General features: G+C 46.1%; 1 protein-coding gene across 9 annotated transcripts in view; it reads right to left on the minus strand.

Moving 5' to 3' along the window:
* Positions 1–16592, minus strand: part of ZHX3 (zinc fingers and homeoboxes 3) — a 141956-nt gene continuing 125364 nt past the window's right edge. For 6 of the 9 annotated variants that reach the window (XR_004036505.2, XR_004036507.2, XR_004036502.2 and 3 more), the window contains 2 exons: positions 2079–5965; positions 1–830 (listed from right to left, as the gene is read on the minus strand). Coding sequence is in view for 2 of the 9 variants with exons in the window: in XM_030843569.2 (XP_030699429.2) it covers positions 820–830; positions 2966–5813 (2859 nt within the window). In the remaining 7 variants the exon portion in view is untranslated. The remainder of the gene's footprint in view (positions 831–2078; positions 5966–16592) is intronic. The other 3 variants (XR_004036509.2, XM_070043546.1, XM_030843569.2) reach the window with 3 other exon arrangements.

Raw genomic sequence — 16592 nt, forward strand, 5'->3', positions numbered from 1 at the left:
AAAAAAAAAAAGGCGGCACATAGGGCAGTACATTAGGCTTAACAACAAATGTTTCTTTAGTTGATCTGATCACTGAAGAGTTATGGTCCATGATTCAAACTCCCATGAAAAAGCAGAATTACTGTAACAACTTACGAGAGTGGTAAGCATCAAACACTAATCACATAACCGGTCAGTTTTCTGAACTGCGGGTAACAGCATGTTCTGCACTATCATCCCGTAAGGCAAGGCAAACCTGCTATGCAATGTTGCTGGTCACCGCTTAAGGAGCAGAGGTCTCTTCAAAGGTACCACCTTCCCGAAGGAGCGCAAAGGGGGCCCCAGCGGTTGCAGGTGTGGTTCTGAGCGTGTGATAACCCCGGCCTGACCATGGAAGGTGCGGGAACACGCAGCCCAGCGATCTCCAGAGAACAGACACAGGGCATTTCCAGAGATGATATAAAAGACCACGTACTGCTTTGCTAACCAAAGTTTCTATGTAATGAAAGTGTTTATAATCTGATGTTTTATTAAATGTGTATAGGCAGATTTATATGTTAAAAACTTGATTCTGTGTCTATGAATATGAAATCTGAACTATTTATCCACTGGAAGGCAAAAGAAAGGTCCTACATTGTGGGCGGAAGAACTGCCAGACGCTCCTCCCTGCTCGCTGGGGTGGCGGGCCGGGTGCGGACGGCGGCAGGCTTGGCCGCGTGGAGACCTGTGTGAGCATGGCGGGCCGGGTACGGCGGCGGCCCGGGGCAGCAGAGGGGGGTCAGGCCCTTCCATGTGGAGGGCGGCCGCCCCGGCCAGGCCTTCACAGCCGTCGGTTCCGGTTCAGTCAGTTTCTGAGGAGAAAACACAGGCCCGTCACCTCTATGTGCATCGCCAGGATGGCCCGTCCTCCCACGTCTGTGGACTTAATCCCACCAGCCCCTCCCTGCCTTCCAGCCCGAGGGAAGGTGGGGAAGGGCATTTGGGCTGAGGACGGGGTGCTGGCTAAACCCGGCGGGGCACTGGGACCACCCAGGGGCCACCCGAACCGGGGCATGGAGCCGGGGCGGGAGCCTGACTTCTCTGGGCCAGGAACCCTCGCTGTGCGCCACCCTCCCCCCATCCCCGGATCTCCAGGGAACGCTGCTGTCGCACAGCAGCAGCTGGTCTACTTCCAAATATGTGTCCCACAGATGCCCTCCCTTCATTTGTCGGGGGTCGTTCGGAGAGGCCCTCACCATCGATGCTTACAGGTGGGGCCCCGGCATTGAGGCTGGCTCGGGAAGCCACGAGAAAACAGCTACAGACAGACAGGCAGACAGGCCCTCCCTGTCCCCTCGGGTACCTCCCTCAGCCAAAAGAGGGTGACGCCACAATGGCACAGCCGCCCTGGCCACTCCTGCTCTGTCCCACCTAGGACACCAGCTCCTTGCTTAGTGTTGGAGCTACCAGCTGAGGGGAGCCGGTGGATTTAAACCCATTCCTCCCAACTCCAGGTTAGCATTTTTAATTGTGGTCAAATATACGTCACATAAAACCTACCATTTTAACCATTTTTAATAAGTATACAATTATGTGGCATTAAGTACATTCACAATGTTGTGTAACCACCACCCTATTTCCAGCTACAAGAATGTAATTCAAAAAAAAAGGGGGGGGGCTACCATGGTGGCGCAGTGGTTGAGAGTCCGCCTGCCGATGCAGGGGACACGGGTTCGTGCCCCGGTCCAGGAACATCCGAACATCCCACATGCCGCAGAGCGGCTGGGCCCGTGAGCCATGGCCACTGAGCCTGCGCGTCCAGAGTCTGTGCTCCGCAACGGGAGAGGCCACAACAGTGAAAGGCCCGTGTACCACAAAAATAAAAATAAATAAATAAATAAAAAAAGAATTTAATTCAGTAGAATTTCAATTAAAAAAAACAAAAAACCTAAAGAAATTAGTTTTCCTAGTGCCCAGCAATCTGCCATGCTGCTGGCAGAGCCAAAGCCAGGGATGGGCAGGCCCGGTGCTGGAGAAGGTGCCTGAGGCAACCCGCCCTGTGAGCCCACACCTGTTCCCTGGTGCCCGTGATGCTCCCTGCGGGGACCTCACTGACTCACAGGGGCTTGGAGGAAACAAGGTCGAGTCCAGAAACGCCGGCCCTGGAACCACCTTCTAAAGGTCCCAAATCAGGGAATCTGGGAATCCAGATACTTCCTTGGTTTCCACAGCTTCCCGTGAAGAGCTCAGCTACCTCGCTCCTGGCCAACCTGTGACAAGGCCACCCAAGAGGAGGGTGGGAGGGAAGGGAGAGGCCAGGAACTCAGAGATCAAGACCCAAGAAAATCAACACCCAATAACGTGATTTGTCTGAGGCTTCAAACTGTCTTCAGTAAAATAATCTTCTAAAGCTTTCTTTCAAGTACTACTGTCCTGATCCAGAGAAAATGAGGAACAAAATTCAAGCATTCGATTCCATGTTATGTCTAAGAGGGAAGAAGATTTTCCACTACCTCTATATCAGGAAGAATAACTGCAATGCAAATTACAGGATTTTTCATCATTTAGAAGAAAAAGCACTTTGTGTATCTAAGGTCAATTAAAGGCTCCCTCTGCTTTTGTTCACCAACTGGGGTTGAATTTCCTCGTAAGTCCTATTCTCTCTCTTACCCAGCGGTCGTGGTTCTATCTGGCTCAGATGACATTCTGACCTATTCTCCTTTGGCTAAGAAATGACTAGAGAAGGGTGGGCCCTTGGAGGTTCACTACACTCCTTCCCCTGAGCAGGTTTAACAAACACGAAACAAAAAAACCAAGTGTCAAGCCTTTATCATATGATGATGCTCCAATGGATTCTGCTGCCAGGTGCCCCCCGAAGCAGCCAGACAACACGGTCCTGCTGCCAGACAGCCTTAGAAACAGCAGATGCCCCGGCACTGGATTCGGTGCCTGCCAACAGGTGCCCCCCAGACCCACAGAGGACGGCACAGCCCCACAGGCTCCTTACCCAGCTGAGGTCCAGCCTGGGGACTCGGCATGTCAACGGGCTCTGAGCTGGCCTCAGGGGCACCGGGTTCCCATGACTCACTGTTTTCGGACACCTCTGAATAGGTGTCGCCCATCCCTTTGTGAACTGCTGCAGGGTCGCTGGGGCCCTGGCCCTCACCACCCGTGTCGGCCACGGCCCGGGTCTCCTCACCCATCCTCTCGGCAAACCACTGCTTGACCTGCTGGGCGCTCATCTGGGTTTTGTCGCAGAGGCTCTGCAGGTCCTGCTCGTACAGCATCTTGTGGGTCACGTAATAGTCTTGCAGCAGCTCCTGGTTGCCGGGGCTGATGACCAGCAGCCCGGGGGGGAAGTTGCCCCGTCTGTAGTCTTCGTACCACTTGAGCTGGCCGTTCTTCAGGGCGTACCTGCTGTCCCCAAACCAGCGCACCACCTCGGGCCGCGGCAGGCCGGTCTGGGCCATGATGGAGTCGTAGTCCTGGTTGCTGGGCCACTGCGTCTGCAGGAAGAGCTGCCGCAGCAGGTGCCGCTGCTGGGCCGTCTTCCTGTAGCTCACCTTGCCCGGCAGCTGCTCCGCTGGCTTGCTGGGCACGTCGTCCTCGGGCTCACAGGCGCCCAGCCCTGGGAGCTCGCCCTTGCCGTTGGCCTCCGTGACTCGCAGGTTCTTGAGGTTGATTTTGATGGGGCTGACTTTGCGTTCTGCCAGCACGTGGCTGCCAGGCGTTTCTGGGGAGCCATCTTCCCCTGGGACCCTCGGGTCCCTGGCAGAGCCCTCCTCCCCCTCATCCTCGGCGGCCTCCTCCTCCCCCTGAGAGGCGCCCTCCTCAGCCTTCTTGGCCTCCTCGGCACTCACTTTTTTCCGTCTCTCTGAAAACCAGCCATCAATCTCCCTGCGGGTCATTTTGGTCTCGGTCCTCAGGCGGTCCAGTTCCTCGTCGAGAGGAAGGGGGTTTTGGGCAAAACTGTTCTCCAGGGCCCTGAGCTGCTCGGGGGCCCGCTCCTTGTATTTGGTTGGTGTGAAGTCGGGGGTCTGGTGCCAGGACTGTCGCTTGGCAGAAGGGGGGGTAGCTGGGGTGGCCGCTGTCAGGAGGCAGGTCACCTCCGGGGCCTTGGACGCCAGGGAGAAGGGCACCTCGGGCACAGAGTCGACGAGGAGGGCGCCATGCTCCCCGGCCAGCCCGGCCCTGGAGCCCTTCAGGTTCCGGCAGTGGTACCTGCGGTCACTGAACCACTTCCGCACCTCACGGGTGCTGAGGCCGGTCACTTTGGTCAGATGCTCAACTTCGCTCTGTCCTGGGAACTGGTTCCGACAGAAGCTCCCTTTCAGAGCTGACAGCTGTTCATGAGATTTCTTGTTTTTGTAGATGCTGGCATCCAGGAAGGCTTGGGAGGTGATGCTGGGACACGCCGTGAGGAGGGACTGGGCGGCATTCACCACCTTCACGGCGGACGTTGTATTTGAACACACGGTGTTAATGGGCGCGACAGCGGGCAGCTTGGGGACAGATGTGACTGCCAGGGGGAGAGATGAGCTGGGTGCCTGCAACCCATTGGCCATCAGTGGCTGAGTGACCAGAAGTCCCCCGGCTGTGCCCTCTGGCTGGCCCACCACGTGGCCAGGCAGAGTGGGCTGGATGAGATGTTGGACGTTGCCGCCACTGGCAACCAGCGGGGTGTTGAGGACAGTGATTGTGGGCTGGGGGACGGACTGGATGACCGTGTTGAACATCTTCTTCCGGGCGTCCTCAATCTCCTCCGGGGACCAGCTGATACCTTGCTTCAGCCTCTGGGCGGTGAACCAGATCTTGAGCTGCTCTTCCGGGTACTTGGTGACCACGGTCAAATAGCAGAGCTCGGCTTTGGTTGGGTAGGGGAACTTGTGGAAGGAGTTCTTCAGAAAGCTGTTGGAGTCCATGGCCGCGTTGTACGTGGGGATGCTGCTCAGCGGGATCATCACTTTGGGGAGGGACTTGGCCGTGGGCAGGGGCTGGTGGGCGTGGTGCTGGGCGTGCGGGGGCGGCTGCTGCAGGGAGAGGAACTGGGCGATGCCCGCGGGCAGCACCGGCACCGTCCCCAGCAGGGGCCCGTTGGCCGAGTGAGGGGGTTTTGCGGAGTTGGTAGAGGCCTGGCTGACCGGGGCTGCCCCGTTGACAAAGGCGTGGTCCCCCTCTTTCACCTCCGTGTCCCCGGCTGAAGGGGTCGGTAAGGCCTCCCCAGCAGGCTGACTGGGGACGTTCTCCTTGAGCGTGTGAATTTTTTTGGCTTCGGCTTTGCCTTTCATTATCTTCATGATTGGAGTTTTGGTGATGATGATTTCCGCCTGTCCATCTGTCCCTTCCATGTTTGGCTCCCCCGATGGGTCGGGAGGGCTGGTGCTCTCGGGGACACTCTGCTCCACGACGACATGATTGTCTGGCTTGGCCACATTCCACACAAAGCTGGCTTCCCCCGAGTGACACTTGGCATTGTGCAGAGAAAGCCCCTCGGGAGTTTTTGCCAGAAAACTGCATTCAGTGCATACAAAGTTCGGGTCTTTGCTAAAGTCTGTGTGCTCTGAGCTCAGGTGTCCCACAAACCGGGTTATGTCCTGGGATCTGAAGTCACAGCATTTACAGGCATATGTGTAGCCGTCCAAGGTGCTCCGGTGCCCGTTGGCCAGTGCGGCACTGTCTGGACCGCTGGTGCCCTGGGTGGCCTCGCCGCTGGCGGTGGGAGCTTCTGGGGGCGGCTCCTGCGGGGGCCCCTCGGGCACGGGCTCCTCGGGCAGGGCCTCGGCGCCGGTGTCCTGCAGCACCACGGTCTTCACGGGGATCATGCACGGGGTGGTGGACTTCCTCTTGCTGGCCATGGTGACAGCCGCGCTGGGGGGTCAGTGGGCGACAGTTCGTCCTGTCGGGGGCCTCACAGCGCAGGTTCCAGCTGCTCCATGAGGCCCAAAGAAACAGCTTCCAAGGGCGGCTTTTTCAGTTGTTTGCAGAAAGCAAGTTTTCCCTATTAAACCTGAGGAGGAAAAGAGAAACGGTGAGCATCCCTCTCTCGGGCTGCGTGTGTATTTCCCAGACTCCCAGGCACACTCCACTGCTTGCCTTCGATCACCCGGGCCTTTTCCCAAGGAACCAACATCCAACCTCGGATGTGACTTTTGAGTCAGAAGCCCCACAAACACTCACAAAAATAGTGCCCTGAGGAATGACGCGGGGACGTCCCAACACCACTGGACAGACTTCAGCCATGTGTTTCTGTGTTGTGTTTCCCTCTGTTTCCTCGCATAAAATAACTCAGATTCAAAAATGACAACAACAAAAAAAACCCTCTTCTGGACCTCCAAATGAATTCTGACCATGTCATAGCGAGAACAAAAGATCCTAGTGTAATTCTTGTTTAAATGTTTGGGCCCACAAGGGTTTTCTTTTCATAGCCTTCCCACGTGTGAGAGCAGGATGCCCGCTCCAGGCCCAGAGGCCAAGCCCACTGCAGTGCGTGCACCAGGGAGGGGCACTGATGCCACAGGAGCGGGGCTCTGCGGGCTGTCCCTACCTGCTACCCTGTCACCCCAGCCCCCTGTTGCTCAGGTGAAGCCCGAGGTCAGAAGGTCAGGGGATCCGCAGACGCGGTTTGTGGCCCATGAACTGTACATCTGTCTCTGGGGCAGCAACCCCACAAGAAGCCTCACCTTAGGTGTGCACGCTACCCGTGACCTTGTAGTGGGCTTACTTTTTATTTTTTTCAGTGCCTTTATTAGTCCTTAAAAAAAAAAAACAAACAAACCTTAAATCTTTGTTCCATTTCAAATTTATTTCAAAAGCTGGGATGATTGATTTATTTACATGTTAAATACTACTACTACTAATTCTTTCATGAGATGCCAGGAGAAAAGTATTTCTGTGATCTCTACTATTAACATACCACCACAATCATCATTACCTTTTTTTTAGCAAATTGCAATGCTGATAATGACTAAAATAATAGTAATTCTAATACCAGAATCATGTTATCATCAGTGTTTGGATTTGATATAAAAATGTAAGAAAATTAAATACCTCTATTCAAATTCTTAGTAAATAAACACAGCAAACTATCTTTTCTGATTTTAAGACTAGTCCTGGTGATCATGATGATAAAAAATACTTACTCTTAAAAAAATAGTTGGTGTGAGATAAGGATAAACAGATATCCAGTGTACCCACCTGTCACCATTTCCCCCACTGATGTGAAATGTCAGGCATGTTTTTTTAACTTAATTTTTAATAGTAAAAAAAATATATCAACAGAAAATGAAATTTAAGAAAGCCACCTATAATCTTCCATCTAGTCCAGATATTTTATACACATTTTTAATCATTAATGGGCACACACTTGTGTTTTGGTTTTTTCCACTAAACATTTCATCATCAACAGTGTCGTTAAGTCAGCTTCGTAATTACAATATGCAACAGCTGCCTAGTCATGTACCACGACGGACTTAACCTCCTCTGCTGTGAACTGGCTTTCCGCGCACCACTCTCATAGGTGACAGTGAAATGACCTCTGGGCATAGAGGATGTATTTCTTCTATCATATTATTTCCTGAGGCTGAGCGCACAGAAACGGGTAATTTACCAGCTCAACAAGTATCAACATTTCTAAGCTCTTCTATCTATATATTAGCGGCAAACATTTTAAATCAGGTGCTTTACCACCTGATTAGATTCCAAATCAGGAAAACTAAGAGTAATACAGTTTCGTTTCCAGTAAGCCAATCAGATTTTCCGATAAGACACTGAAGACATCAAACAGAATATCTGAATGTGCAAGTGCCGTAAGAAAAAACAGATAAGTCAGACTTCATCAAAATTAAAAAACTTCTGCGCTTTAAAGGCCATCATCAAGAAAGTGAAAAAGACAAGCCACAGAACAGGAGACAATATGTGAAAATCACATATCTGGTAAGGCGCTCATAATTGAATAATAAAAAGACAAAAACCCAATTTAAAAATAGGTAAAGGACTTAAATAGACATTTCTCCAAAGAAGACATACAAATGACCAATAAGCATATTAAAATAAGTGCTCAACATCATTAGTCATTAGGGAAATACAAATTAAACCACAATGGGATACCAATTCACACCCACCAGGATGGCTATAATCACAGTGACAGATAATACTACACGTGAGGAAGTGGGGGAATCTAGAGCCCTCCTACGTTGCTGGTGGGAAGGTGAAACGGTGCAGCCACTGCTGCACTTCAGAAACCAGTTTGGCAGTTCCTCAGAAAGTTATATATACACTTACCATAAGACCCAGTAATTCCACTCCTAGGTATATACCAAATAGAAGTGAAAATATGTCCACACAAATATTCAGAGCATCCTCATGATAATAGCCAAATAGTAGAAGCAACCTCAACGGCCATCAATGGGTGAATGAATAAACACAATACGGTATGTCCCTATGACGGACTACTGTTCAGCCATAGAAAGGCATGAAGTACTGACACATGCTACAGCACGGACAGAAACATCATGAAGGCAGACACAAAATGCTACATATCACGTGACTGCATTTGTATGAAACACCCAGAATAGGTACATCCACAGCGACAGAAAATAGATTAGTGTTTGCCAAGGGCTGAGGGGAGGGGAGAATGGGGACTGACCACTAATGGGGATGAGGTTTCTTTTGGGGGTGATGCAAATGTTCTAAAATTAGGTAGTGGTGATGGTTGCATAAAACTGTGAATATACTAAAAACCACTGAAAGGACCTCAAAAACCCAAGAAAGGTGGAGGACAGAAAGTTACAGCACTCAGTTCTGTAGAAGAAGGTCATCATTCTCACTTCTAAGGTTACAGGTGATGCCATTGATTTATGACTTCCTGATTTGCCTTCCTCTTCCTGACTTCTGCCCTGGGGAAAGGTGAAAGGCAGTGGCTTTGAACGTCAGGTTTGAGGCCAGAGAGGGAACAGAACCGCAGACCTGGCAGCTAAGGAAGCAAGCATGCTCACCAGGAGGCCAGGGAGCAGCGGAGCTGAGGAGCAGGGAAGTGCAGGCCCAAGGTACACAGCACCTGACACTCAGGCCTAACTGACATTTGCTATGGGGACTGGGCTCCACCGAGGAAGAGTTACATCATGTCCCTCGTATTTTATTTACTAAGGCTGAGAGGGGGACAACATGAAGATGCATTTGATTTGGGGAAATGGTCCCAATGTCATTCACAACTGAGTCTCAGGGTAGCCCCAAATTGTCTTTCAAATCAATGATGGAGGGGAGCACCACTGCCTACCACTCTCTGAGGGAGTCAGTCATCCATGATGAAGATGATTGAATAACAGCAGTGGGGGAGGGGGGAGGAGGGGCAGCCACTGCCACAGGTCACTGAGTGTTTAATACCAATACCATAGGGAGTGCTTTTAGCCACATTCTCTCATTTTACTCTCACAGCAAACCCCAGAGGAGGAACTACTGTCACTCCCGTTGTACAGACAAGAAAAACAAGGCTCAGAGAAGTGTAGTAACCACCTGAAGGGCGCACGGCTAGGAGGCAGCAGAGGCTGGTAAGCTGGTTACGGCGGAGCCTGCCCTCAACCGCTCCACGCACTGAGCTCTCCGAGCAACCACAACACTGCTGGAAGAAGGCCTGCATGACTTTCCTGAGCTGTATTTACCCCCGGTGTTTATTAGGAAAGATTTCAAACATTCAGCAAAGTTGAAAGAATTGTTCAGTGAATACCCACGTACTCACCACCTGGCTACTGCCACGCGGCTACTTCCAGCAACATGACCCATATAGGTAAGCTGGGGTTGGTCTATTTGTCACACATTTTTTAAAGGGTATCCAATAAAAGCGGTGCTTAAAGGGGAAAGCTCTAATTATCTAGAAACCACTCCTCCAGAAGGCACTCATGGACCACGCCTGACAAGCAAGGCAGCAATTACTGTGAGGAAACAGTTTGCCGAGTCGAGCCCCGTGTGAGGTGAGCTGTATGAATGTGAGGCTCTGTGCTGCCAGAGACTCGCAGCAAAGGACCAGACGACAACTGCACGTTCTTCATTCTTTGTACAATCCTTTCTACACCCTTTCTCGAAAGCTTCTGTCTTATAAATGGATTGCTTTTTTAATGAGGAAATAAGACTGAAAGTACATAGCTTTCCCCCCAGAATCTGTCTTTGGAACCTGGGAATTGCTCAATTCCCTAAATTAACAAAGCTGCAGCTAATTGTCACTGTACTTCAACACTGCAAAGTATCACACATATGGGGGCTGGAAATGAGTTTGTAGATCACACTCTTAAAGTGTTTAGCTTTAAATTATAGATAAGTCAGAAACTTTCTGTTGTTGTTTTAATTCTCAGGAAGGAACTGAAAGGACAGTAAGAGTTCAACAAAAGATTTCAAATGTTTAGAAGGTGACTGTCAATAGACGCTTTCCAAATGTTATGGTGGCCGGGCCTCGGCCCTCCTGGACATGCAACCCACAATTTATTGATAGAAACAGGAATAATGGGAGAAGCTGACAGAGTTATAGAAACATAATCAGAGATTTCAATACACTACTCGTGGTTTTGAAAGCTCAAGTAGACAACAAGAAAGGATGTGAAGAATGAGACTTCTGTAACGAGGATGATTTGACAGATTTGGGTAGTCTTGAATATTCCACAGTAATCAACTTCATATTCTTTTAAGAACATTCATGAGACATATTTAAAAGTGGGTCACGTGTGGGGCTTCCCTGGTGGTGCAGTGGTTGGGGGTCTGCCTGCCGATGCGGGGGACGCGGGTTCGTGCCCCGGTCCGGGAGGATCCCGCATGCCGCAGAGCGGCTGGGCCCGTCCGTGGGCTGTGGCCGCTGGGCCTGCGCGTCCGGAGCCTGTGCTCCGCGACGGGAGAGGCTGCAGCAGTGAGAGGCCCGCGTACCACAGAAAGAAAAAAAAAAAAAGTGGATCATGTGGTATAACGGGTCACAAGGAAACCTCAACTCATTCCAAAATAAAAATTTGCAGGTAGCATTCCCTTTTCTTTGTAATTGTTAGCAATACAGATTTACATTGAAATGTATCTTTTTTCCTTTCTATTTCAAATGATGCTCTATGTAGAGTTTCTCTCAGAAATAATGAAGAAAAGTGAAAATCCTTCCTATTCTCCCCAGAGATAGCGACTGTTAACAATCTAGGGCCCATTATTTCAGATATGTTTTCTAGACATAAGTTACTACAACCAATTTTTTAAAAAACCAAAAAAGGAGTTGTATTTTCACATTCCGTTCTGATCCTCTTTTTTTCTTCCCACAACAATGTAGTTCCAACATCTCTCCCGGTCAGAACCTACAGTTTATCTCACTCTTTTAAACAATGTTCCAATTTATGCATGCATCATAATTTACTTAACCAGCCTAGCTCTTAACAGACATTTGCATTTCGCCAATTTTTGAAACTCTTACAAAAATGTTTCACTGGTTATCGCTGCGAATACTTTTGCACATTTGAAAATATCTGAAATTCTGAATTTCTGATAAGTACAATTGCTGTGGCATTTAAAATGCTGTCGGTAAACTACAAAACTGCCCTCTAAATAGGTGGTACTGACTTTCACCCCCATCACCAGAGAATGAGGTGATCTAAGTGTCACTGCATGTCATCACTACTTCTAGTCTTTGCTAATACGTACATGAAAAACTGGTCACTACTGTTTCAACTTGCATTCCTTTACCGGCATGGCTGAGAAGCTTTTCACGTGTTACTGACATTTTGTGATAAATTATTTTTTGTCCATTTTTCTATGGATTTTAAGAGTTCTCTATATATTAAGGAAATTGGCTCTTCATCATCTATCAGAGGAAGCTGTGGTTTATACCAACATCGCAAGGATGTTTTAAAACTAGGAAATCTCTAAAAATCATTAACATCATTAATAAATTAAAGGAGAGAAACCAAAACAGCACTTAATAGGATTACACTCACGTTTTTTCTTGTGGTAAAAAACACGTAACTTAAAATTTACCATCTTAACTACTTTTAAGTGTACAGTAGTGTTAACTACACCCACACTGTTGTATGTCGGATTTCCAGACCTCTTTTTATCTTGCAGAACTGCAACACTATACTCACTGAACAAAAATGGGTCCCCTTTCCCCTTCCCCAGCCCCTGAAAACCACCATTCTACTTTCTGCCTCTACAAGTTTGACAACTTTAGACGCCTCGTGTAAGTGGATCCATGCAGAACTTGTGTTTCTGTGACTGGCTTATTTCACTATGTCCTCAAGGTTCACCCATGTGGTATCATGTGACAGGATTCCCTTCCTTTGAAGGGCTGAATAATATTCCATTGTGTGTGTATACATATACATACGTATATATACATTGTGCGTGTATATATATATATATGTGTATACATATATGTGTGTGTGTGTGTGTGTGTGTGTGTGTGTATTCTCCACATTTTCTTTATCCATTCATCTGGTGATGGACATTTAAGTTGCTTCCGTATCTTGGCTATTGTAAATAATGCTATGAACATGGGTGTACAAATATCCTGCTTTCAATTCTTCTGGATATAAACCCTGAAGTAGGTTTGCTGGACACATGGATTTACTAAGGAACCTTCATAATGTTTTCCATAGCATCTACACCATTTTACATTCCCAGCAGTGACAAGGGTTCCAACTTTTCCACACCCTCACCAACACTTATTATTTTTGTGTGTGGGGTTTTTTTTTTGGGGGGGGGGGCATGGGGTAGATAGTGGCCATCCTAACAGGCATGAGGTGATATCCAATTTGGTTTGATCTGCATTTCGCTAATGATTAGTGACGTTGAGCATCTCTTCATATGCTTGTTGGCCTTTTGTATAGCTTCTTTGGAGAAATGTCTATCCAAGTCCTTTGCCCATTTTTAATCAGGTTGTTTTCTGGTTTTGTGTTGTAAGAGTTCTTTATGTATTCCAGATATTAACCCATTATCAGATATATGATTTGCAAATATTTCTCTCATTCTATAGGTTGCCTTTTCTTTCTGTTCACTGTTTCCTTTAATGCACAGAAGTTTTTAAGGTTAATATAGTCCCATTTGTCTATTTTTGCTTTTGTTGCATGTGCTTTTTGTGTCACAGCCAAGAAATCACTGCCAAACCAATATCATGAAGCTTTCCCCCTATGTTTCCTTCCAGGAGTTTTACAGTTTCAGGTCTTTATTTTTGACTTAATTTTTATATATGATGTAAAGTAACGGTCCAACTTTATTCTTTTTCATGTGGATGTCCAGTTTTCCCACATCACCATTTGTTGAACATTTGTTGAAGAGACTATCCTTTCTCCACTGTGTAGCCTTGGCATCCTTGCTGAAGATCATTTGGTCATATGTGAGAGAGTTTTATTTCTGGGCTCTGTATTCTGTTCCATTGGTCTGTGCCTGTCTTTATGCCAGTACCATACTGTTTTTATCACTGTAGCTTTGTAATATATTTTGAAATCAGGATGTGTGAGGCCTCTAGCTTTGTTTTTCTTTCACAAGATTGTTTTGGCTATTCAGGGTCCTTTGAGATTCCATATGAATTTTAGAATTTTTTTTCCATTTCTGCAAGCAAATGTCAATGGGATACCGATAGGGATAGCACTGAACCTGTAGATTACTTTGGGTAGTATGGACATTTTAACAATATTAAGTTTTTCAATCCATGAACATGAGATGTCTATTTACTTGCATCCTCTTTAATTTCTTTTGGAATTGTTCTGTAGTTTTTAATGTACAAGTCTTTTGACTCCTTGATTAAGCTTAAGTATTTTATTCTTTCTGACACTATTGTAAATGAGATTATTTTCCTAATTTCCTTTTTGGATTTTTCCCTGTTAGTATATAGAAGCTGATTTTGTTGTGTGTTGATTTTGTGTCCTGTAACTTTGTTGAATTCCTTTGTTCTAACAGTTATTTTGGTGGAATCTTTAGGGTTTCCTACCTATATGATCATGTCACCTGTGTACAGAGACAATTTTACTTTTTCCTTTCCAAGTCAGATGCCTCTGCTAAGACTTCCAGTAGTTTAAAAGAGGTGGTAAGAGTGGGCATCCTTGCCTTCTTCCTAATCCTAGATGAAAAGCTTTCAGTTCTTCACCATTAAGAATAATGTTAACTGTGGGCTTTTCATATATGGCCTTTATTATGCTGAGGTAATTACCTTCTATTCCTAGTTTGTTGAAGGTTTTTATCATAAAGGATGTTAAATTTTATCAAGTGCTTTTTCTTCATCAATTGAGATGATCACATGGTTCTTGTCCTTAGTTCTGTTAATGTTGTATATTACATTGATTGATTTTCACAAATCCTTGCATTCCGGGAATAAACCCACTTGGTCATAGTATATAATCCTTTTAATATGCTGTTGAATTCAATTTGCTAGTATTTTGTTGAGCATTTTTATATCAACATTCATCAGGAATATTGGTCTGCAGTCTTCTTTTCTTGTAGTATCTTTGTCTGGTTTTGGTATCAGGTAATGCTGACCTCATGAGTTTGGAAGTGTTCCCTCCTCTTCAATTTCTGGAAGAGTTTGAGAAGGTTTGGTGTTAAAATTCATTCATTTATTTTTTTAATAAATTTATTTCATTTGTTTATTTATTTATTTATTTTTTTGGCTGTGTTGGGTCTTTGTTGCCATGCATGGGCTTTCTCTAGTTGCGGCAAGTGGGGACTCTTCTTTGTTGCGATGCGTGGGCTTCTCATTGCAGTGTCTTCTCTTGTTGTGGAGCATGGGCTCTGAGCATGCAGGCTTCAGTAGTTGTGGCGTACGGGATTCAGTAGTTGTGGCTTGCAGGCTCTAGAGCGCAGGCTCAGCAGTTGTGGTGCATGGGCTTAGTTGCTCCGCAGCATGTGGGATCTTCCCGGACCAGGGCTTGAACCCGTGTCCCCTGCATTGGCAGGCAGATTCTTAACCACTGTGCCACCAGGGAAGTCCCATTCATTCATTTATTATTGAGGTACAGGTGAATTCAAATTTTTTACATGTTTGGTAGAAATCTCCAGTGAAGCCATTTGGCTTTTCTTTCTTAAAAGGTTTTTGATTACTGATTTAATCTCCTTATTAGTTATAAGTCTGGCCAGATTTTTTATTTCTTCATGATTCAGTCTTGGTAGGTTGTATGTATTGCAGAATTTATCCATTTCTTCTAGGTTATCCAATTTGTTGGCACATAATAGTCTCTTATGATCTTTTTTATTTTTGTGGCATCAGTTGTACTGTCTCCTCTTTCATTTCTGATTTTTGTTATTGGGTCTTCTCTCTTTTTTTCTTAGTCTGGCTAAGCATTTGTGAATTTTGTCCTTAAAAAAAAAAACTCAACTCTGTTTTGAATATTTCTACTGTTTTTTATTCTCTATTTTCCCTCTAATCTTTATTAGTTCCTTCCTTCTGCCAGCTTTGGGTTTAGTTTGTTCTTCTTTTTCTAGTTCCCTGAGGTATAAAGTTAGTTGATTTGAGATCTTTCTTCTTTTTTTAATGAAAGTATTTACCACTATAAATGTCCCTCTTTGTATTGCTTTTGCTGCATACCTAAGTTTTGGAATGTTGTGTTTTTGTTTTCATTTGTTTCAAGGTATTCTCTAACTTCCCTTGTGATTTCATCCTTGACCCACTGGTTGTTCAAGAATGTGTTGTTTAATTTCCTCATATTTGTGAATTTTTCAGTTTTCCTTCTGCTATTGGTTCCTAGTTTCATTTCACTATGGTTGAAAAAGATACTTGATACAATTTCAATCTTCTTAAATATCTTAAGACTTGTTTTGTGTCCTAACATGTGATCTATCCTAGAAAATGTTCTCTGTGCACGTGAGAGGGTGCATATTCTGCTGTTACTGGGTGAAGTGTTCTATATATGTCCATTAGGTGCAATTGTTCTTTAGTGTTATTCATCTAAACGACCATTCTTGAAAAGATTTAGCAAATGAAGGAAATAAAGGAAAAAAGAAGGAAATGTCCTTAGATGAAGGATTTCTCCCAGAAACCACAGCAAACATTATACCTAATAGTGAAGCATTCAAGTCAGGAACAAGATAAGGATTCCCGCTATTATCATTTGACACAGTAATAGGATGCTAGATGGTAAAAACTGTTGAGACAAAGCAGTGTTACTTGCATATGAGGGGACTGTCTAGTAAGAAAACCCCCTGAAAATTTATTATGACTAATAAGAAAACTGACAGGATGATGAGATATATCTGCAACACACACATATCATTAAGTTTCCCATATGCCAAAAGTAATCAATTAGAGAAGGAAATGGAGGTGGGGAGAGAGTGAGCCCATTCACATTAACAAGCCAATGTGGAAAAGACCTCAGAATACACCTTATATCACCTCACACCTGTCAAAATGGCTATCATCCAAAAGTCTACAAATAACAAATGCTGGTGAGAATGTGGAGAAAAGGGACCCTTGTACACTGTTGGTGAGAATGTAAATTGGTGCAGTCACTATGGAAAACAGTATGGCGGTTCCTCAAAAAACTAAAAATAGAACTACCATATGATCCAGCAATCTCACTCCTGGGCATATATCTGGAAAAGATGAAAACTCAAATTTGAAAAGATACATCACCCCAATGTTCACAGCAGCACTATTTATAATAGCCAAGATATGGAAGCTACCTAAGTGTCCA

Source organism: Globicephala melas, chromosome 15 (assembly GCF_963455315.2).
Source record: "Globicephala melas chromosome 15, mGloMel1.2, whole genome shotgun sequence".
Classification (NCBI taxonomy): domain Eukaryota; kingdom Metazoa; phylum Chordata; class Mammalia; order Artiodactyla; family Delphinidae; genus Globicephala; species Globicephala melas.